At 33.7% G+C, this 22,845-nt stretch overlaps 1 protein-coding gene across 19 annotated transcripts in view; it reads right to left on the minus strand.

The window, feature by feature from the left end:
• Positions 1 to 2,560: 2,560 nt before the first annotated feature.
• Positions 2,561 to 22,845, minus strand: part of KCNC2 (potassium voltage-gated channel subfamily C member 2) — a 169,589-nt gene continuing 149,304 nt past the window's right edge. For 2 of the 19 annotated variants that reach the window (XM_016923856.4, XM_054664500.2), the window contains exons 3-5: positions 12,869 to 13,796; positions 10,632 to 10,796; positions 3,598 to 5,723 (exon numbers count right to left, since the gene is read on the minus strand). In XM_016923856.4, the coding sequence (XP_016779345.1) occupies positions 5,587 to 5,723; positions 10,632 to 10,796; positions 12,869 to 13,796 (1,230 nt within the window). In that variant the 3' untranslated portion in view covers positions 3,598 to 5,586. Of the gene's footprint in view, positions 6,297 to 10,631; positions 10,797 to 12,320; positions 12,468 to 12,868; positions 13,797 to 22,845 lie in introns of all 19 variants that reach the window. The other 17 variants (XR_010148084.1, XM_016923861.3, XM_016923863.4 and 14 more) reach the window with 17 other exon arrangements.

Raw genomic sequence — 22,845 nt, forward strand, 5'->3', positions numbered from 1 at the left:
TCTGGCATGTCAGTCTTCTGTTCTTGGACTGAGACTTACATAAGTACTACTTCCTCTCAGGCCTTTGGATTTGAATGGGAATTTATACCATCAGTTCTCCTGATTCTCAGGCCTTCAAATTCAGACTGAAATTATACCACTTGTTGTCCCGGGTCCCTAGCTTGTGGATAGCAAATTATGATTATGGTACTTCTCAGCCTCCATAATCACATGAGCCAATCACTTATAATAAATCTCTTTACATAATTGTGTGTGAGGATGTGGGGATGTGGGGATGTGGGGGGGTGGGGGTGGGTGGGTGTATTTTCATTCTATGAGTTCTTTTTCTCTGAAAAACCTGATGAATACAATATCCAGTAGGTGAATGGATAAGCTGTGGTATGTCCAGAGAATGCAATTATTATACAGTGCTAAAAATAAATGAGCTATCAAGTCATGAAAAGACATGGAAAAACCCTAAATGTGTATTACTAAGTAAAATAAACCAATCTGAAAAAAAAAATACATACTGTACCATTCCAACTATATGACATTCTGGAAAAGGCAAAACTATGGAGACAGTAAAAAGATCCCCCCCACCCCCGCTAAAATTAAGGGGAAGAAAGGATGAATTGGATTAACACAGAGGATTTTTAGGGTAAACTATTCTATATGATACTACAATGGTGGATGCATGTCATTATACGTTTCTCAATACCCATAGAATGTAGAGTACTTATAGTGAACTCTAACATAAACTATGGACTTTGGGTATTAATAATGAGTCAGTGTAGTTATAGGCTCTTCGATTGTAACAGATGCACCCCTGTAGAGTGAAATGTCCATAGTGGGGGAAGTTGTGCATGCACGGGGGCAGAGCTACATGAAAATCTGCTGAATTTTCCTGCGAGGCTAAAACTTCTTTAAAAAATAAAATATTTTTTAAACAAATGAACGTTAGGTTATCTGGGATTCACAATGGTGGTGGCCACATCCTTTGACGATCTTAGTATTCAAATTGCATATTCAGTCGTTGGTCACTTTGACATGATAGTGTGATAAAATCAATCTTGTAATATTAATTATATCAAATTATTTTATTTTCAGAGAATAGTGAAACACATCATATCCTCTGAACAAAGTTTGGCGAAGAACAGGAAATTAGAAAATTTAAAATCAATATTAATGACACTGAGCTCACATTACAGAACATTAGCATATATCTATAGTTTAATAATGTTTGGGCATTTAAACAATTAATTAAATTTTGGCAGTGGAAATTGGATGGAAGAAAGAATTTTTTTCAGTAAGAAAAAAATTTAACTACATATTTTAATCATCTGAAACTTCCATGGATTTCAATAATTTAATAGATTCATTTAGCTCTAAATGTCTTCAAGCATGTCATAAATCCTCTGAAGTCTCTGCTTTGTAATGTAGCCTGTTAATATTCACTACAGACTGACAATATTCATTGTCTAAGATAAGTTCATTTTTGCTATTCTATTAGTATGTCTAGTGATTTATTTCAAGGATAAAATGAATGTCTTAACTTTTCATTCATGACTTTTTAATCCTGATTTTTAATCAAAATTTGATGGCAATTATTATCTATTACAATGCATTATTTCCTCTTCCTACACATTTTTCCTTTTTACAGTAAATCCAACATCCTGACATCATTAAAAATATTTTAATAGTAATTATATTTGGACAGATTCCCTTTTCTGAGCTGTTTCTTAATAGTCTCTTAAGAGTCAACATGGAACATTTTTAGGCACAGAAAAGATATAGAAAAGATTTTGCTTTGCTTAGTCAAAAGTGTTGAATTCTCCAGTGTTTTTTTGTTTTATCTCACCCCTCTCCTACCCCTGGATGGTGACATAGAAGTTTATAGGGTAAACTTATATGTATTCCCACAATATAAATGGAAGGCCAACTATGTATGATGTGCTTCTGAAAGAGAGGCCTGTTACCCAAAGGTGAGACAGAAGCCATCTTTGATAGGGCATTTACAACTAGAGGCCCAGTAAATATTTAATCCACAAAAAAGTATTACAGGGAACATTATCTGTGGCAAAAATGTAAATGAACAGTTCTGCCTCTCTCATCCTTAACTTTATCACCCGTAAAATGAAAACAAAATTATCTGCCTCTAGGATTGCTGTAATGATTAACTTGGAAAACATAAATATAAATTCAGCCCTTCGGGAGGCTGAGGCAGGAGAATTATTTGAGGCCAGGAGTTCGAGAACAGCCTAGGTAACATAGCAAGACCCCCATCTCTATAGGAAAAAAGAAAATTTCAGCACTAATCATAAATACTTTATAAATGTCAGATACCATAATACTTAGTAATTTTAAAATCTCAGAATTATGAGAGAAATATAGGCAGGTGAAAGAAGAAGAATACACTGGCTATTTGCCTAACGCTTGAATGATAGATAGTTAGAGCTGTGTATGTTTTTAAATCCTTTTATCCCAAATTCTTCATTGCATACAAGAGCCTGGTGTGATACCATAAAACATAAAAATAGTAAAGTCTGTTGAAAACTGCACCACAAAGAAAAGAGCCAAGACAATAATTTGAGTAATTTAATCAGATAACATTCAAGTTTATCCCCAGCTCATTTGCCTTTTATTCTTCATTTCAGTTAGTTACATTTCCACTGGTTATCATCAAGGTTGTGCATGCACCTTGAAATGTTCACAAAAGGTCCACGATACAGGGATTTATAATAGGCTATATGTTATATTCAGAATCCCAGGGGAACTAATAGACTCTGAAAATATTGATTAAGCAAGATGTAAAAATCTTATACAGTTTCATCTACAACAGTTTTAAAGACACGTACAAGCTTCATTTGCCACAAAACTCACAAAAAAGTAATTGATTAAAGAATATCTCTTTTATGCAAAATATACATTTTAGGATATAATTTAATTGATATTCTACTATATACTGACATTGCTCCTTGATCATTGAATAAAAAAATACTCTCATTGCCAGAATTATGTTTTTGTAATATTTATAATTGAGGTAATAATGATAAAAGACTTAAACTATGAATAATGTTGGTGAGTTTCATTTAAGCTATAACAATTTCCCAGAACTAAACAAATATGTGACTAAACATAGGTCATTTTTGATAAATGAATACTAACAATTTCACAACATAATTGACAAGCTGACTACATCAGTAATTTATAAGAAAATTATACAATCAAGTTCATAGATTCAACCAAAGAAGTAGAAATAAGGGAAATTAAGACAAAACTATACTACATCAGTATCACTGCCTTAAGTAATTCACAGCACAACCTAATGTGGGCCCATGAAGAGTAATTCAAAGAAGTGTGGGCCTTACTTGAAACTTCAGAGATGTTGATCATGAATTTGGCTTCTTTTGATGAGAAATGGCCAAGACTGTTGACCCATGCACACATGTTGGTATTTACAGTTGTTTCATGGACACTGGCCAGTCTACAAGCAGAGCACTCTCATGGGGAGCACCAGATGAGTTCCAGCCGCAGTTCTTTTATAAGCTTTAAGTGCCTCATGAAGATGCGAGGATCTCTTCCAAGTGCAACCTGGTCACATCAGGGCACATTCAGCAGCAGAAGTCTGTTTCCAGTATAGTCCTTGGTATGGCTAAATTCCACTGTCCCTTTCTCAGCAGTCAATAATCCATGATAAATTCTGTACAACACTGTAGTCAATAACAGCAGCACCAGACAGCATATTAATTCTTTTACCATAAATTTGTGTGTAATTATAATGTTCTATGTGTGGTGTTATCAAAAGAATCACTGTGTCTCTAAATATCATATATGTATGTCTGGATAAATACATTGCTGTACAACATCTCCAACATGCAGGTCATGCTCTAGGACTTGGGGATATAGAGTAATACATGTTTCGTGGCCAATAATAAAAGTGACAATTGTCTTCCTAACAAAAAATAAACATGAGAAATAGGAATTAATCAGCAATCTCAAGGCTCCCAAATGCCTTAGTGATATTATTTATCCCTCTATTTATATTACGGCCTTTTTCTTCCCTCACATGCTCAATACATGAGACACGCTATTGCTGTTGAATTCATAGGAATGCATAAATAGACTTTCTTCCACTCAGACTGAATATGACTCCCTAAGGAATTTGCTGGAGTGTAGTAATGAATGCTGGTTGCTAGGTAGTAGAAACTGACACTGCAGCAGGCAACCAAGTGCAATGGTGAAATTGCTGCTTAAACCCTGCTTATCAAAAAGATTCACAGTGCCGATTAACTTAGGTAGTCTACAGGGCATCATTAATTTATACACAAAGCAGAGAGGCTGCTCCAAATAGCAAAAAATGGTATGGAGTCGGGTTTGGAGGGAGTAAATATTAAAATCATAAACATCTTACAGAGGCATTTCTGTGCTTCATGGAGACAGATGGCATATACAGGAAAGACAGGGAGCTAAGACAGACAAGAACAACATACAGGACAAAGCACCTGATTAAACACTGCCTGAAAATCTGATTAATCTTTTGACTCAGGAATTTAAGGCTAGTCAAAAAAGCCTTCTGTGAACACCAGTGACATTTGATGTTTGCACAAAAAAATTAATAAATAAAAATAAAATAAGGGGGTAAAAAAAAGACACAAGAGCTTTGGGTGATATTTGGCACTCTGCCTCTGAAAATGATGACAAACACTGGGTATTTTTTTTTTAAAGAGTCTAGAACCAAGCAGCAATTTCTGGCTAAACAATGCAAGCCTGGCTGGCAGTTACCTTTCTCTCATGTTTTGTGCCTTCCCCAAGTCATTAAGTAAGAGATCTGGCCTCGGCTTGCGTGTAACCAGTAATGACAACCTCTTTGCAGTTATCTGTGTGCAAACAACCAGAGACATTCAGAACTCCAATACAGCATTTTTGAAGAAAAGTAAATCAATCAAGAAATTAAACTATTTAAAACATATATTTCTTTCAAATAATAAGAAAAAAATGTCAAGGAGAAAAGTGCCCTCCCTGCCCCACAATTCAACATGCAGAACAGTCGACCAATGCTTTCATATCAGCAGGATGGTTCGATGCAAGTACACATATCCTGAGCTATCCACAGTCCCCGAACTCTGCAACATTGCTTTCAGGTGATAGAGACAAGATGGTCCATGCAAATGAGCTGACACAAGTCATGTCGTGTGCAATCAAGATAGGATCCCAGACATCTTCAGAATGGTTTACAGTCACAAGAAATAAAGTTCCAATGAAGTGGTTGGCATTTGGAAGCACACTGTTTTAAATATATCTCCCTGAAGGTATGTTTATATATTAGTGCACTGGTCAATATCTGACACTATCTGTCATTTTATTGCAAAAGGATATCAGGGCAATTAATAGGAGAAATCTTAGCACTACTTTAGACAATCTTTAAAGCCTGGGTAAGATTCATTAGCTACCCAAGTGGCATTTCTGACTTCAAATTGTAGTATCATGCAAGATTTATACTGTATTAATGGAGCCTGGAGTAACTCTACATTTAATTATTTCCATTATGGGGTAAACAGCACTTGAATTAATACAATTTAGCCGACTGATGCAGTTTGGTTGTTTGGTTTACAAGATAGATGGGATGGGAGATCGAGAGCGCCTCAGAGGACAAGGAGAGTTGTAGGGTGATGTTACTGGAGAGAGCCTCAGAGCATTGCCTGCCAAGCCCGCTATGTTGTTTAAGCTTCGGGATTTTTCATATCCTTTTATGAAAAAATGCACAGACATCAGTTGAATTCAACCAGAATATAGACAGACAAATAATACCATGCAGGGAAATCAATAGTGCTACTTTCAAGCTCAAAGAAGAATTTGTTTACAAAGAATTTAATATTGAGACAATTTATAACTCTAAAAAAATGAAGCTCACTGTAGTTGCCATTTTGAAAAGATTAAACCAGCCATCACAAATTATTGTTACAATACTTCAAAATCTATTTTTTCCCAGATTATAGTTAGCATTAATATAATTTTGGCATATAGAATACTAGAACTCATTTAAGAATTAGGCAAAGCAACTTAAGTAAGATATAAGCTTGACTAATATTTTTAAATTTCAGAATGTATTCTTGAAAAAAAAGAGAAATAAGTAGGCTACTTTTTCTCTTTTCATTTTTTATTTCCTAAGCCAATAAAGCATACTTAAGTTTAAATGGACAACTCTTTTTCCAGCATATTTAATCTTCCAGCTTTATAGGGTTAAAAGATGATGCTTAAATAATGGCATTTGGTGCCATTATCCAGGTGATGTAGGATGGAATGCCCATTTCTAATTCCTTGGGTAAGAAAAGTAAAGGAAAAAAAAGAAAATGAATGAAATATAAATTAAGTCATAATTTCAGTGAAATAAGTTTGAATTTGATTACATGATGTTTTCAGCTGATTTCCACCCCCGACCTTCCCACCCAGGAATTGAGAATAATTTGGTGTTAATTCATCTTTTCTTTCTATTATATCACACCTTGATCTTTTGTTCATGATAGCTACGAACTTACAAAATAAAAGATGCTCTCATAAACTTTAGTCTTATTCCTTAGCTACTTAAGCAACCCTATCAAGGTCACCTTTGGAAATATTTGCATATTTTAGTATTTTTTATTACAAAATATTAGAGACAGTTAAACGAGGTGGAAAGCACCTAGTATAAATTTTGAAGTGAAATATCTTAAAGCAGGGCAACTATTGACTAAAAAAGTAGTCATACTACAAAGCTTTGGAGATGAATATTCTGACAGCTTCTTGAAAAATTGTTATAGAACAGGAAAATGAAATTCTTTTTTGGCAACCAAAATTGAGCAAGTAGATACAATTCTAGTGGACTACTTGCCTCCCTTACACTATATGACTTACTTTTTGGATTCTAATCAGACCTCAGTGTACTCGATGAGTGTGTGAGAAAAAAAAATGGGTCCATTGTTTTTCTTTATGTACCTTTCAGCTATTCGTCTTTAATTCAATCTTTTCATGGAACTTCCAGAGAAGAAGCCATGGATAGCTTTCCTCTTTTCATTGGAAGAGAAAAAGTGATGTATCTGATTATTTTATGTATGAGATGCCAAGACAGACATAGGTATGGATCGCAGTAACAGCTCTCTTATGGGGTAAAGCTCTCTTATGAGGTGAAGCTGGACTGGATAAGAAAAGAAAACGATGAACATTCCCCTCCCCTCACAAAATGCACACACATTAACCTTCAGCAGACTAGTTGCTTTCTTAGAAATTTTGTAGATAGAAATTTATGTCATCCATTAACTATGATAAATGTTCTCTATCACATAGTCTCTGCTAATTAAATAATTATCTGCCAATGTTTTGTTAGTATTCTGAGCTATAAAACATGGGAGGTGGTATATATTTCATTTTATGTTGGTGAATGATGGAATAGTGGGAGGATATCTGGAATAATATTTAAGAATTGCAAGTAATTTGTCCCTAAATAGAAATTTTCACATACACAGAGGGTTAGTTATTACTGCTCTTCTGAAAAGTGACTGAAAATATAACTTTGGGAATTGTAGGAAAAAATTATCCTATGCCATCGAAGTTGACTGTATAACCTAAAAATGTAAACTAGACGATAAACATTGATTGGCTTTGATTAAAGGCAAAGTGGTGAATATGCATGAACTAAATGGGCTGTTAATAATTATACATCATCATACAGATTTACAACTCTGTTCTCTACAATCTCCTTGCTCCTACAAGACCCCCAGAAAGATAAAATTCTCTTTGGCAGTTTTATAGTGTTCATGCCAGTAACATAAAAACTTGGTTGCCATTCTAAATGTTATCTTTCTGAATTATAGTTTTACTATAAATATTCTATTCTGTTTATGGGTCCTATATTTCTAATGACTATAATTTCAGTGCCTATTTGAAAAGGCTTCCTTTCTAATTTAGTAACAAATATTTATTAGTAAAATTATATATTATTCATGTACATATTTTTTCTTTATTCTAAATGTTCATTTATGATTAGAAAATTTGATAAAATGTTGCTTAATCAAGGTCTTACTCGAATGGCTAAAAATATAATTCATGAGGGTAAACACTGTTGAACTTATTTTGAACTAACTTCTAGATATACAGCATTCATTTTAAATAATTCTTAAGAGCATGAGCTTATTTGTGGCAATACTGAAACTACCTACCCATGTGCTATTCACGAGCATGTTTTAGTTTATGCAATATGCTTTCTTAAAACAACAAACATGCATTCTAAGTATTAAGAGTTTACTCTTTTAGTGAATCCTTAAAGTTTTCTTAATATATGCCCAATTATGTTCATATTTTTAGCTAGAAAAATAATTCAGTGGGAATCCAGTAATTTATTTTCACTTACAGAGAGAATTTTTAAATATTAAAATCAAATCAGCAGATAGACCAACTTGAGGGATAAATAAATGAAAGGATTATATAGAAAATAAATGAATAGAAATAACAGCAGAAATCTATAACCTACAAAAAGGGAAACAGGAGAAGAAATGAATAAATTTGTGATAGATATGATAAGATAACCAACTGAAATGATTAAGTGAAGTTAGCCAGAAGTACTATCATGCTTAGTAGGAAAAAACATATAGCTATAAACTACTTAAGCAAGAATGAAAAAGAGTTGATAATGATAAGAAATGACAAACAATAAAAAACTCATGAATAAATTTTCAATGATGTTCTCACTAATAAAAATAATTTATATTTGTGAAATAAGATTGCATGTATAAATTTTCCATGCAAACTAAATATCTTATTAATTGCTTTGCTTGCAAAACTTTGCAATTTTATGGTAAAACTTTGTATTTAGATAGTGCCTTATAATTTGCAAAGCTTTTTCTCATTCGTGATTTTCTTTGACAGTTTAAAACTCAAAACATTGTCTAACATAGAAGAAAAACATTCTAGAGTTCTTTAAACACATAATCTTAGTATAAATATTGCATGTGATAATCTTATTGAATGCTGCTTAAAAATGTATGTAAATTTAACATGTATATACATTGCATATAGTGATTTAAGATATTCAATGCACTTGGAACAGCATGTTCTATATAAAATATTAGTTTGATATGATGATTATTATTTAACATGTACATATATTTTGCTCAAATACTATGATAGTGTATTCACTCTCTTCAAAATATATTTAAAGATTTTTCTAGCACATATTTAATGTAAAACAGTAAACAACCAAATAAATCTATTGAGAGGATTGAAATACATTTTGGTGCAAGAAATAGATGCAAACAATGGAAGTAATTGGAATGGAGAGGTATTTAAAATATTACTCATGAAAGGAACAAGAGTCTTTTGTCTTCTCTTTTAAGTCTCAAAGGCATAGAAGCAGAGAAGAAAAATCTAAAGTGACCAAAAGAAATGAAGAGAAGTACAACATGGGCAATAAAATATTTCAAAGAAAAAGGGATTCACAAAATAAATATTTGAACCTTAAAATGGTAAATAATTCAATAGGGAGAAACTCCAATGAATAACAACTAAGCACGGTATTATTTAAATGCAGTTGTGCTAATATGAAAGTTTTAAAGTGGATTTTTATTCAAATTCAGTCAATTACCATAAGACATTATTATAGTTATTTCCCTATTCTGTCAACAAACAGAGGAAAAATAACTGTGGCAATAAAGCAACTGGAATTGTCAACGTAGAAGCTAATAATAAAGCATACCACTTTTGACAAAAGTGGGCTATAATAGTCACGAGACTATTTTTAAAGGGGAGGAAAAGATCCCAATTGTCCTAAGGCTGTAAAGTTCACCAAAAGGGAATAAAAAACCTTTTAGGGAATAGTTTAGACAGTGGTACAATCAAGGGAAAAGGACCCAAATGATAAGTGGGAGCTTCAGTATTCTGTTATACTCTTTACCAAAGATGCTCATCCCACAATTTTTATTCATTCAATCAAGATTTATTATCTTCTAGGTGTCAGGAACAGTTCATGTCTGTTGAAAAATAGTAATAAAAGGATTTTTTTATTATTGGTCCTGAAGAAAAATTCTGTAAGTGCATTTTGTGAGTACACAAGTAGGCTTTGAAGTGATTAGACATACTGTTCCATATGACTGCGGATCATGAGCCTTTGCAACCTTGAGACCCTCAGGTAAACCACTGGCAAAAACTACCTATGTACTGGATTAGAAACATTAGAGAATGTTTAATGCTTTAATTTGAGAAAAAAAACTTATAATTGTTTTATAGTCATGAATTACTCATCAAATATGTGCACAGAGCCAATTAGTGAGTTTTATTTTTTGCAGTGAAAAAAGATAACTTTTAATGACTGCAGAGTACATTATATTAAAGTAATTGGATAAGTGATTTAATATTTACATATTCCATTCCAATTCTGCCCATAGACAAATGGCAAACCAAAGAAGAGAGAAAAAAGGATGAGATGTCTTTCAGATATGACGATCACATAGGTTATTATGTATTTTAACAAGTTTCTAAGGAGAGAAGATGTAATGAAGAGAGGAAAAGAGCACTGTACGCAGTCTTTCCTAGAAAATGATGAATGAGCATTTTACATTACTCCATGTATTTCCAACAGTTTATTGCTAAGTCACCTGTTATGATCTGATTAAATGCATGCCTACCTTTCCTGATCCCTCCATCAGAAGCACACGTGTAATCACCTGTCGTCAGTAGGAAACATGTTTCCCCTCTTCTGTTTTTGTCTCTGGTACTAGAGCGTCTGATGGGGAGCCTTTCTGGGGGTGATAGTGGCGGCTCACTTCCTGTACTGTCGTCACCTGATAACACTGGTCACAGCACCATGCCCATTGACAGACAGTGATGAATGAGGAAATGAGACAGTACAAAGAGTTTACACAGAATGCCGGTAGTCCAGTCACTCGATATACAAAACACAAGAATCACATCACAATAAGAAAAAGAATTTTTATCACTCTTCACGAAAAATTACATGGAGCAAAATGGAAATGTATTGAAAAGAATAGAAATGTTTTTTGGGAGATTTTAATTCCATTTTGGATTTTATCTAATAGGAAACTGCCTTTCACACGACTAATATGAATTCAAAATAAATGTGAAAATGAAGAAGCATGTGGATTATTGTCTTACAATTTTTGACGTTATCTATTTACTCTGAATAGGAATATTTAAAAATGGAACCTATTTAAGAAAATATCTTAAGTAAACTTTGGCTTTGTGGTTTTTTAAGAGACATGCTTTTATTAATTTCTGAAAGCATTGTGTCCAAAACTCTTAATAAAAATTATTCCAAAGCACACAAACTCCGTTTCCAGGTAGTCAATTTTGAAGCGGCAAGATATTTTTGAGCATGCAGTGGAACAAGGCCAACTTCTCCAAATGTCCTTGAAATAAGTATCTGTTTACTTCTGTATCCTTGCCAAAGACTTTCACCATCCTATTGGCCTAGATACTAGCTTGTTATTTCAATGTTTACCTGGGATGATAGTGTGTCCTCTTTTCCCATGCCCTTCTTAAAGGCTCTGCATAGATACTTGAGAATAGTTTGATGAGAGCAGCAACACCAACTAAACTCTACCTTTCATAAATACATTCTTAACAGTTGTTAGTTATATATTAGCAGAATTTGCATAGCAATCTACTAAATAAGCATAAGGACTGTGAATGAAACTTATAAACACTTACAAACTTCAGCTCCAGCCACATTGTTTTTTCCATTTACCTCATTAAAATTTCTAGAAGCTAAGGAGGGACCTATGAAAATGATGCCTCCTTTTTTGTTAGTTTGCTTTGTTAGTTGATGTTACTTCTAAATTATGCAAAATCATTCACATAAAATCATCATAAGTCATTTTTCTGTAAGAAAAAATGAAATGAAATTTATCTAAGTTATGGGGAATCAATAAACCCTACATTTTCCTAGTAGGGTAAAAGCTAATTAAATTGTTTAATCTGCAAAATATTTTACCTGTACCAGACAGTAGACAAGAGGTGACACTACTATTACTTTGGCAGCTGAATGTCAATTTCTAGTCGATCAACTCTACATTGTCTATAGCAATGGGGAGGAGCAGAGATTCAACTAATCTCAAGCAGTAAATCATTCAAAATTCAGTTCTGAGAGACAGCAGAACCCAACACATTGTGCCTAAAAAGGAATTCCACTGAGAAATTCAACTTTGCCATTGAGTGGCCAAAGCAGATCATCTATTCCCTGAAAAATGGTGGGTTAATTATATTACATGGCATGGACCCTCATCAAAGGGGTTATAATGAGATACCCTACTTAATTTAAGAACAATGAAAATTTAATCAATCCTCCAGGATATTACTAGGGAAGAGCTTTGTTATCAAAAAGGTTATCTTCCATATCACCTGTTTGGAGTTTAGGCCTTTGAAATGTAAGCATCCATTCTTCTTAAATAACTGCTTCTTGTGAATTAGGTTGAGATGCATGGCACCATGTGGCAGAGGTAAAACTGAGACAAACACACCAAGCCAAACGATATGGAGATCAACATTTTGAGGATGAAAGATGAAAAATGGCCAATATCATACCATCACATCGTGCAGGGAAACAAAGAAACATTGGCACAAAAGCAACAAACAGGCAAAAGAAAATATTGGCACCATCAGCAAAGGGCATTCCCACTAAAGCAGGAAAACTCTATAGACCAGCTATGCCATCTCCTACTTGGGGTTCAATTAGAAAATGCTACAGTCTAGCTATCTACAAGCCTGACACAAACACACATTTCGTGAAAGGGTTAGGGCTGAAAACTCATGAACATTTGCAGAAAATGAGAATGACTGCCTTCTGCCTAAGGAACATACTGGTCTATAAAGTATTTAATAACATGCATTTGAAGTCCTGCCTTACCTGATCTGTTATGTTCCAGAAGTCGATTGTCTTTGCCCAGACATGTGTCACTCTGTGTACTATTGCAGGCCATATTTAATTCTGTCTTGCAAAAAGTAGGTGAGCTTGCCTGAGGAGCAGGAGGGATGTGCTTCTTTCTTTTCCTTGGAAGTTTCTGCTTTGCCATTGCCAAGGAGTAGTACATTCCAAAATTGTTGACAATGACAGGCACTGGCATGGCTATTGTCAGCACTCCAGCCAGAGCACACAGGGCTCCCACCAGCATGCCTGACCATGTTTGGGGGTACATGTCCCCATAACCCAGGGTAGTCATGGTCACTACAGCCCACCAGAACCCAATGGGAATGTTTTTGAACTGTGTGTGCTCACTAGCTGAAGGGTCGTTAGGTTGAGCTCCCACTCTCTCGGCATAGTAGATCATGGTAGCAAATATCAAAACTCCTAGAGCCAGGAAAATTATCAGCAGCAAAAATTCATTAGTACTAGCTCGAAGAGTATGTCCAAGCACCCTCAGACCTACAAAATGGCGGGTGAGCTTGAAAATTCTCAGGATCCTCACAAACCTTACCACCCTGAGGAAGCCAAGTACATCTTTAGCAGCTTTGGATGACAGCCCACTGAGTCCCACCTCTAAGTAGAAAGGTAGGATGGCCACAAAGTCAATGATATTCAAGAGATTTTTGATGAATTCAAGTTTATTGGGTGAAAAAACAATACGGACTAAAAATTCAAAAGTAAACCACACCACACACACTCCTTCTACATACGTCAAGGCAGGATCCGTTTCAATTTCATACTGTAGAACAACACTTGTGCCATTGATGACTGGTTCTGTCTTGTTTTTAACAATATTGAAAGCTTCATGTGTTTCCAGGCAAAAAGTTGTAATTGAAACCAGGATGAAGAATAAAGAAGCAAAAGCAATAAACTGTAGAGGAAAAAGAAATAAAAAAAACCCATAGTGATCTGAATCGTAATATATGTTGATTCAAATCTAAAAGCAACAATCCCTGTAAATAAAAAAGAATAACAGCATATTTAGAGGTTTCACTTGGATATGACCTAAGGAAAAGAAGATACATGTATGTAACATTAATTAGAGTGTACAGGTAATGTATTTCAGGTTCTGTTTTCAGCTTATAGATATAAAGGTTTGCTTTATGTTGGAATATAATTTATTGAGATTTTTTTGTGTAAGAAAATATAACCTGTAAAGAGAACATGAAAATCACTGTAAAGGAATTGCAAATGAAAACACACCAAAACAAAAGAGAAATTTAGATGACAGTTTATGATCCTAGAAATCTTTATGCATATGATCAAGTTTTAAACCTTTAAATTTAAGGTGCATGACACACTGATAGAAATTTGGAAGCTACCCAAATTTAACTGTAGATTTGTATTCATATATAAAATGTTCTGGATATCGTATGGTAACAGCATGAAAAAAAATCTTTGCAATATGTGCTGCCATGTAAATTACATCAACTTCAGGTGGAGACTTGTCCAAAAGTGCAAATTTAGGGAGGAATAATAAATAAGACTGAAAGGAGAAAAACCCAGTAAAGGAGCAATTTAAATGAAAATGTCTTCCTCTCTTGAAAATGGATCTCAAAGTGTTCGAGTAACATACTATAAAGCTGAAAGAGTTTTCTTAAATTCAATTCATTTCTTCAGCCAATAATATATGACTACACACACACACCTACCACCAACACAGAATAATAAAAAAAGCACTCATATAGTTCTTAGTAGTACCATATACTGTTGAAAGTAATTTACATCATTAACTCACATCAATCCTCATAACAGCACTACTCCTACTCCATTTTACAGTTCAGGGATATCAGGACAGAAAGTTTAAGCTACTTTTCCATGGTCATAAACTACAAAATGATAAGCCTGAGTCACTAACCTGACAAATTTAGCTGCAGATTCTGTTCCCCTCACTTACCAAACTCTCAAATGCAGAATACAAATGTGCTGAAAACCATTTATTTATGCTGGGATCACATACTTCTTAATATTAAAGATCTGAAAACTTGAAATCCAGCTGTTTGAATGAATGGCACTGTTATAGTCAGCAGTGCTAGAGATCACTAGTAATCTGTGATAACACTCAGGTTTAGCATGCTAAATGAATACCAATAGGTTCTTCCTTAAATGTCTAAACAAAAGAGTCATTCAGGAGAAGGAAGTTGTCAGTCAAGTGGAGGGAGGTTCTTACTTGAAAATAATAGAATGTATCCAAAATCCAAAGTTGCCCCTAATATCTAGTCCTCAAGCATGCCATTGGGAAGAGCTGAGACAGTTCAAGAAGAGATTGAAACCACCTCCCTTTTTACCTGGTTGAGTTTTAATCCACCAAAATGTAAAGGGTATACAAAAGGACTAAAATATCTTAGGACTGTGGCTATCTGCCTTAAAGAACCACCTCAAATTATGGAACCTCTTCTACAGTGTGCCAGTTAGTACATCAGCTGTATAGTATTCTAAGGCAGGTCATTTTCATGGCTTTGACTTGCTCTCTCATGCACATTTTCCAACTGCTCTAAGTTTTGGCAATGTGGTCTGATCATTAGCTTTCCCAGACGTTTTATGAGATAATAACATTCTTTTGTCATTCAGTTTTCCCTTTGTACAAGTAAATGTACTACTATTTTTTAATCAATCATTTGTCATAACACTTAGTATCATAAAGATCCTATGTACACATTAAAAGATAACCTTTCAGAGGAAGAATCAGTTATCCTCTATTCATAAATTACTTCTTAATCTAATCCCAATTTTATCTATAGATTTAGGAGTCATGATTGTTTCTTATTCCACCTAAAATCTTTTGTCATTAGAGTCCTGCCAATATGTACCTACTAACTCCCACCCCTCAACTACACTCTTCACCATCCCTACCTTAGACTGAAGCATTTCAGGCATTTACAGACTCAGAAGAATCTTCCTAAAGCCTTTATAGCTCACTACCTCCTTAGTAATGGGATGTGTGTGTGTGTGTGTGTGTATTTGTGTGTATTTTGACAAAATTTTGGTTTCTATGCAAATACTTGTGCATAAATAAAACATGTGAACAGCCTATAAATATAAACAGTTCTAAGACACAAAACTTTGAAAACCAAAAGTTGCTTGTTTATGTAAGTTGTTTGGCACTTGTATTTATCAATATTTTATTGGCAATATTTAAAGAACCACACCATGATTTTGTATTTGTATTATTCTACTTTGCTATTTTTATAATTCTGTATATCTTTAGCTTTTAAGTACTTTGTAAATTTGCCAGTTTAATACCAAAGTTGATTCCATTTTCAAATATTCTTTTTATTTTCCTATTATAGTAATATTTTACTATAATATATATTACATAATTTATATAATTAAATAATTATTTTTATTATATATAACATATATAAATATATATAGTAATATTTTTACTCTAAGAGGAAAATAAAATAATATTTGAAAAAGAAAACAACTTTGGCATTCTGAGAAAAAGACAACATTCATCTCAGAGGTAGATGATTATTTTGCTTTAAGAACAACCAGAGAGGCCAGGCGCGGTGACTCTCGCCTGTAATCCCAGCACTTTGGGAGGCTGAGGTGGATGGGTCGCTTGAGGTCAGGAGTTCAAGACCATCCTGGCCAACATGGTGAAACCCCGTCTCTACTAAAAATACAAAAATTAGCTGGACATGGTGGCACATGCCTGTAATCCCAGCTACTTTCCCAAGTACTGAGGCGGGAGAATCACTTGAACCCGGGAGGCAAAGGTTGCAGTGAGCCAAGATTGTGCCACTACACTCGAGCCTGGGCAACAGAAAGAGACTCTGTCTCCAATTAAAAAAAAAAAAAAACAGCCAGAGAGGCAATGTTTTTATTTGTGAAAGCTAAAAACGCTTGTCATAATCTGGATTCTAATCTTAGGATAATAATTTTAGGATTCTAAGACAGAACAAAAGTATGCTTGACAATAACATAATAGAAATTTGGAAACTGAGGTTGAATTCTGAAGAGGGGAAAAGGAAAAGCTCTCTAAGGAGAAGGAGGAAGAGCTGAAAATGTGATGTTCAGCAAATGAGAAATTCCTTCACAGGTCCAGTAGCAGAACTTGAGAATAACAACGGAGAATATTAAATTTTAAGATGATGCCTTTTCTGTTTTGCTTTCAGCAAAAGGCTATTTTATAAAATGAGCTTGATGTTGATTCTGCTTCAAGGAATGAAGGTATTGGGCCAGCAGAGGACAAAAAGAGGAGAGAAGTTAACCATGGGAGGCGGGATATGTTATAGGTATAAGAAACACAGAAGAGTCATAAAAATAAGAATGCCAGGTAATAAGGGGAAATGTAGCCCCCATGAAAATTCTTGGAGATACTGGGAAGGTACAGAGTTTCCCATGGAAGGAAGAGGAACTCAGTTTGTTAGCAATTTACTTCAAGTATCAAATTAATGGGTGACCCAGTGGCTTTGAGGACTCAGAATTATCCAGAGGCAAACACTTGGGTTGCATTAGCAAAGACTTGGTGCACTTTATCTGAACTTAATTCTAAGCTCTTTGGATATAAATAATGTTTTCTTTTGTTTCTGGCTCACTGAGTAGAGCTTAAATGGGTAAATATGAGGTTACATTGAATAACATTCAGAAAAAGAAAGTAAAAAGGAAAGAAATGGAGAGGAAGAGATTTTATTTGTCTTTTTTCCTTCACTGAACTGAGAAATCTTCAAGGACTGGACTGGCATCATATTCACTTTTTGTATTTCTTGCTCCTTGCACGATTGTTAGTACTCAGTATGGCAGGATAGATAAAGGGGTGGAAGAATTAATGAAAGAATAAATGAGGAAATGAATAAGATAGACCACATTCCAGTGGGAATTAAAATGATATGAATAAAAGGTAAGTAATATAAATCAAACAATGAAAAATGAATATTGAAGCAAAAAAAAGCCAAATTTAAAAAGCAAATTGAACTGGCTTATGGGTCCAAATGTCGCCAATAGTACCTTCCATTCATTCTCTTAATGGAGCATGTGTCTTAGCAAGAAAATGGGGAAGAGAATCACACTGCCATCTCTCTCTGTCTTTTCCCTGTGATAAGACCAAAAACTCCTCCAGACATTAATTAAAAATAAAATTAGGCATGCTAAATAATTGAAATGTTAGAAAGCTCTCCAGACAAGGTATGTCATGTCAACTGATTGTACAGATCTGATGCATCATCCCAGGTAGTTTCAGAATAAAAACACTCTGTTAAAATATTGGCTTGTGAGTCTAATCAGTAGGCACATTTTTCTCCGTTAGTCATGTCCATGTATTTAATTGCAGAGAATGGCCAGGACTCTTATTTTTTTCCAATCAGTGACCATGGGTTGGAAGTCTTCATAGTCCAGGATCTCCATGGAGGGTCTCATGTCAATTTACCTCAATGCAAATATTTAAGCAAATTTTTCGGTATGTATAATAGGCAGAGAGAAAGTGATGAAAAGTGGGGTATATTTTTATTTTCCTCATTTTCTCTTTCTTGTTATCATTAAAATGAGTGAAATTGAGCTCTATAACATATTCACAAATGCTTATTCACTTTTTCAAAACTGTGCCTAGACTGTGTCCTTTCTCTGTGCTACTCTCGCCCAGGATCACTAATATTGCAGCAATTTTCACATACTTTTGTTAATAATTCCACATATCCACAAGTTGCTCAGAGAGACTTAAACATTCTATCCCCAGGACCATGACTTAAAGCAAGAAGTAGGTCTTCAGCCCCTGTTGTGAAATTAGTAAAAGAATAAATTATAAAATTCTGTTGATTTGGTATGCAAAAATTCCACTGGAGCCAACACAGAATCTGCCTTTTAAAAGTTACTTCATCCTCCTGTTATTTACAATAGAAAAATCAGCCTATACTATAAAATATAAAGGAAGAAAAACTTAAAAAATATAAGGCTCATCTCTATTTTGTAAATGAAAGTCAGAGAGATAATTTAATATTTGAAAATTAACATCATGGGAAAATCATGAAAATAAGTTACCTAAAATATAATACTAAGGAATTTCCATTTTTATAATTTTACATAAGTTGCATTATTTTTAGTTTGTATTTCTAAGGACATTATCTTTCCAAATGGGAACACTTCATGCCTATTATGCTCATGTTGCTTTTCTTTCTTAAATAATAAAATAAAGACTAAAGAATTACAAGAATTTTAAATGTTCAAGTAGCAGAAGTTCATGTAATCCTGTGATCCAAAATTTCCACTTTTAGAAATTTACTGTAAAAAAATTTACATTAAAGTACAAGGATAGACAAATAGAATGATATTCAATGAGGCATTATTTATAATTAAAAAATAAAAATGTCTGTCTCTGAATTGATGGTATGTCTGTAATATAGCATTCCAAGGAATTAGATACTGCAACATGTACTTACATGGAATGATCTCCAAGGAATCATGTTAAGTTAAAAACAAATGATTGCAGAACAACAATATGCAGAATGTAATCTCATTTTTTCTCATTACATACAACTAATAAAGCAAATGAACAGAAACACTATATTTTTAGGAGTGGTTATAGCTGGGTGTAAGAGTGGCATTAAGCAGAGGTATTCCTAATGAGAAATCCTAATGCATTCCATAAATGTCTGAAAAGTTAATATTCTCTACAAAAAACTTTAAGCATGTATTCTAGGTTTAATTTTAAAACAAAATTCAAAGTAAGTAATAACCAAGAGAAGGTTAAGCCTGATTATTCTGAATGACCATTAAGTTGATTTTATTAACCCATAGAACTTATAAATTGGAAGTTTTTAATTTTTCTTCTTTTTTACAGCACCATAAACTTAGCTGATGGTCTTAATTTTGTGTATATTCATGTCTTATATACCAATTTTGCCATAATTAACGAGTTTGTTGTTCATAGAACTTTGGTCTCTATAGAGAGAAAAAATCTCTTTCATTGCTAAGTCTGTCCTTAAAGGCCAATCAAGTAGGAACAACTAGGGTCCACTGTCTGCTGGTTCCATGCAGAGCTGAGAATTAATTCAGTTTCTTCTGAGGCTGTTGATAAAATCAATTTTTTTATCCAAGTTTTACCACTTAAAAACAGATCCACAAACATTACCACATTTATGGTATTGAATTAGATTGAAGAAAGCTGGCCTTTCAATGAAACCACTATACACAATTACCAAGCTTGGAAATCAGTAAAAAAGATTAGACTTCAGGTGTCTATATATAAATGTGTGTATATATCACACGTTACAGATTTTTATATCTATATCCACAGAAAGTGTTTCTATGTATAAATAAATATTTAAGTACAGATTATACATAAACATGTATATATTATAAAGATTGTTATAGAAATAGGTATAAAACAATATAACATTCACTTCTAACATAAAATATACCCAAAATTACTATTGACCACCGAGACAGATGTGGTCCCTGATAAATATCTTCTACCATGTTTTCTTTATATCCTTATCCAATGTAAATATACAATCCTTCCTCTATATTTTTATTTTGAGGACACAGATTGATTTAATTGGAATTGTAATTGTTTGTTTAGAGTCAAGGCCTATCCATTCACACAAAAATGTAATTTTCTGGGATACAAGAAAGAAAGGCTTGATGTGTTATTGGTATTATCACAATGAATTATGGTGTACAAAATTAGGTAACCAGAATTAAAAGTCATCAATTATGAACATATAGTATCATTTTGCTTTCTTAAGTATCATGATGAAATTTAAAGTATGTAATTACCATATTTTATAAAAATATTTTTTATAATTGTTTCATTACACTGAAGAAAAATTTTATGCTTTTCACTCTTAATAATGATAATTGACAATATATAGCAATTTCATGACATAAACCAGAATTGTAATTTCAAAATTGCAATTATTTAAAATTCCCCCTAATATTTTTATCTTTAATATATTTAATATAAATTTATTTTTAAATGATTAATTTGTCTTGGTATGATATGAACTGCTCTACCACCATCTAGTGTTATAGAGTCACATTATTAAGCCTTATCTGCTATGAGTCCCAATATGTCTTTCTTGAAGCCAACAATCATGTCCCAAAATAAATTATCCAAAAATATTTGTTTTTACTTAATGGAAAGTGATGAAGGTGAAGGGAGGTAACTAGCTTACAAACACCTGCTGAAAAGATGTTCTGATTCAGAAAATTCTGTTTCTTTTAGCACTATGGCACTGCAGTTAAAGCACATCTTACATAGTGCCACCAATGTCTGTCTACCCTGCAGTACCACCTTTGTTAGTCCAGGTACCTGTAAACCAAAGGGTCCCCAAAACCTCAGTCTCAAATATTATTGTTTTTGCTGTCCATATTCTCCTTGCTCAGTAATTTTTTTCTAAAACCATAACATAATCCCCAGGTAGCCAATTGCCATCCAGCTATGGGAGCTAGACCCATCTGTAGCTCCAATGAAGCCCCATATTACATATTAAGTTAGAGCTGTAGTACTTTTTCTTCCTTAAGATCTTTGTTTAGTGGACATCTGCTCCTTTTTGCTAATCAGCTTAGGCAGAACCCCTCCAATCCTATCTGGTACACTCCAGCAGGTGTTCCTATTCAGATGTATGAGCAGCAGACACTAGAGTCTCCCTTCCTCCTGTGTCTGAGGAGCACTTTTACAAGTACTTGCAAACTCTTCCCAGAGAGCAGAGGTAAATTTACACTAAAAGATCCTGTGTAAATTGCAATTTGGTTATGAGAAACAAGGAAACCATATTTAAAATCTATAAGAGATTGATTGATTGGCTGTGTAATTGGAAGTACAATAAAATGAACTTTAGTGTTGCCTTAACAAGTTAACTATATCAACTGCTTTCACATCATGGTCTAGGGACTCCTAGTAGCCATGAGGCCTTTTCTGGGGTCCATATAGTCAAGCATAGTTTTGTAGTAATACTAAAATATTTCTTGCCTTTTTCACTCTCATTGTCTCACTTGTTTACAGTGGAGTTCTCTAGAGGCTACATGACATGTGGTCTCTCAACACATTGAATGCAGAAGCAGGTAGGAGAAATCACCCATTGTCTATTAAGCAAGATATAAAAGAGATTTGCAAAAGTGTAAAACAGTGCCACTCTTCTAATTTTATTTTTGTCTCTTTTAAATGATTTTCCTTTTACACAATTTATTTTTCATTAAAATGTTAGCTCATATCACTTGGTTATATCCCAGTCCAGGAAAATAGGTGTCTCCTAGCCTTTTTATGTATGACTAACAGGACAAACTAGTGATTCTATACAAGACCACAAAGTCTCAAAGTTAATCTTCAATACAATTGGCTGCTTTACTAGATTATAAAATAAATATGACTATGCATTTACTATGTAAATACATTTTTTAATATTATGAATTCTTCTACCCTAAGGAATTCACAATAGTCATAGAGATCTACAATAATCATAAATATCTAGGTCTATCGCTTAAATATTGGAATGTCTTGAAATCTGGTAATCTCATCTACTTCCATGAATCCACCTGTCACCACAGCAGCAATGATAACCCAAATGTCATCTCCAGCTCTGCCTTTTCTTGGCGTTTTATAATAGTAATTCTGAAATACACAAAGCTCTTCAATCTCAATGAATAAAGGCAATCAAAATACTAGCTATTATACATATTATTGTTGAAATTTTCAAGAGAACTTCAATTTACACTTGCCCAATTTGTTGATCAAATCTGCCCTTTCTATTCCATTATATATTTCTGTTATTTTGGACCATCATTTAGCAATTAAACAACTTGGTAGCAACAATCCTTTTTCTTCCCCAACACCTTCATCCATTGAATCGCTGAATCCTGTGGACTCTCAGACTCTAAATACCTCTAGCATTTTTCTCCCTTCTCTTCATTCCCAGGGCCAGCAGCTTAGCTTTTAATATGCTTTTAATTACTTTTTCTTGGATTACTGGGAATAAGCACTC

Source organism: Pan troglodytes, chromosome 10 (genome assembly GCF_028858775.2).
Source record: "Pan troglodytes isolate AG18354 chromosome 10, NHGRI_mPanTro3-v2.0_pri, whole genome shotgun sequence".
NCBI classification, from domain to species: Eukaryota; Metazoa; Chordata; class Mammalia; order Primates; family Hominidae; genus Pan; species Pan troglodytes.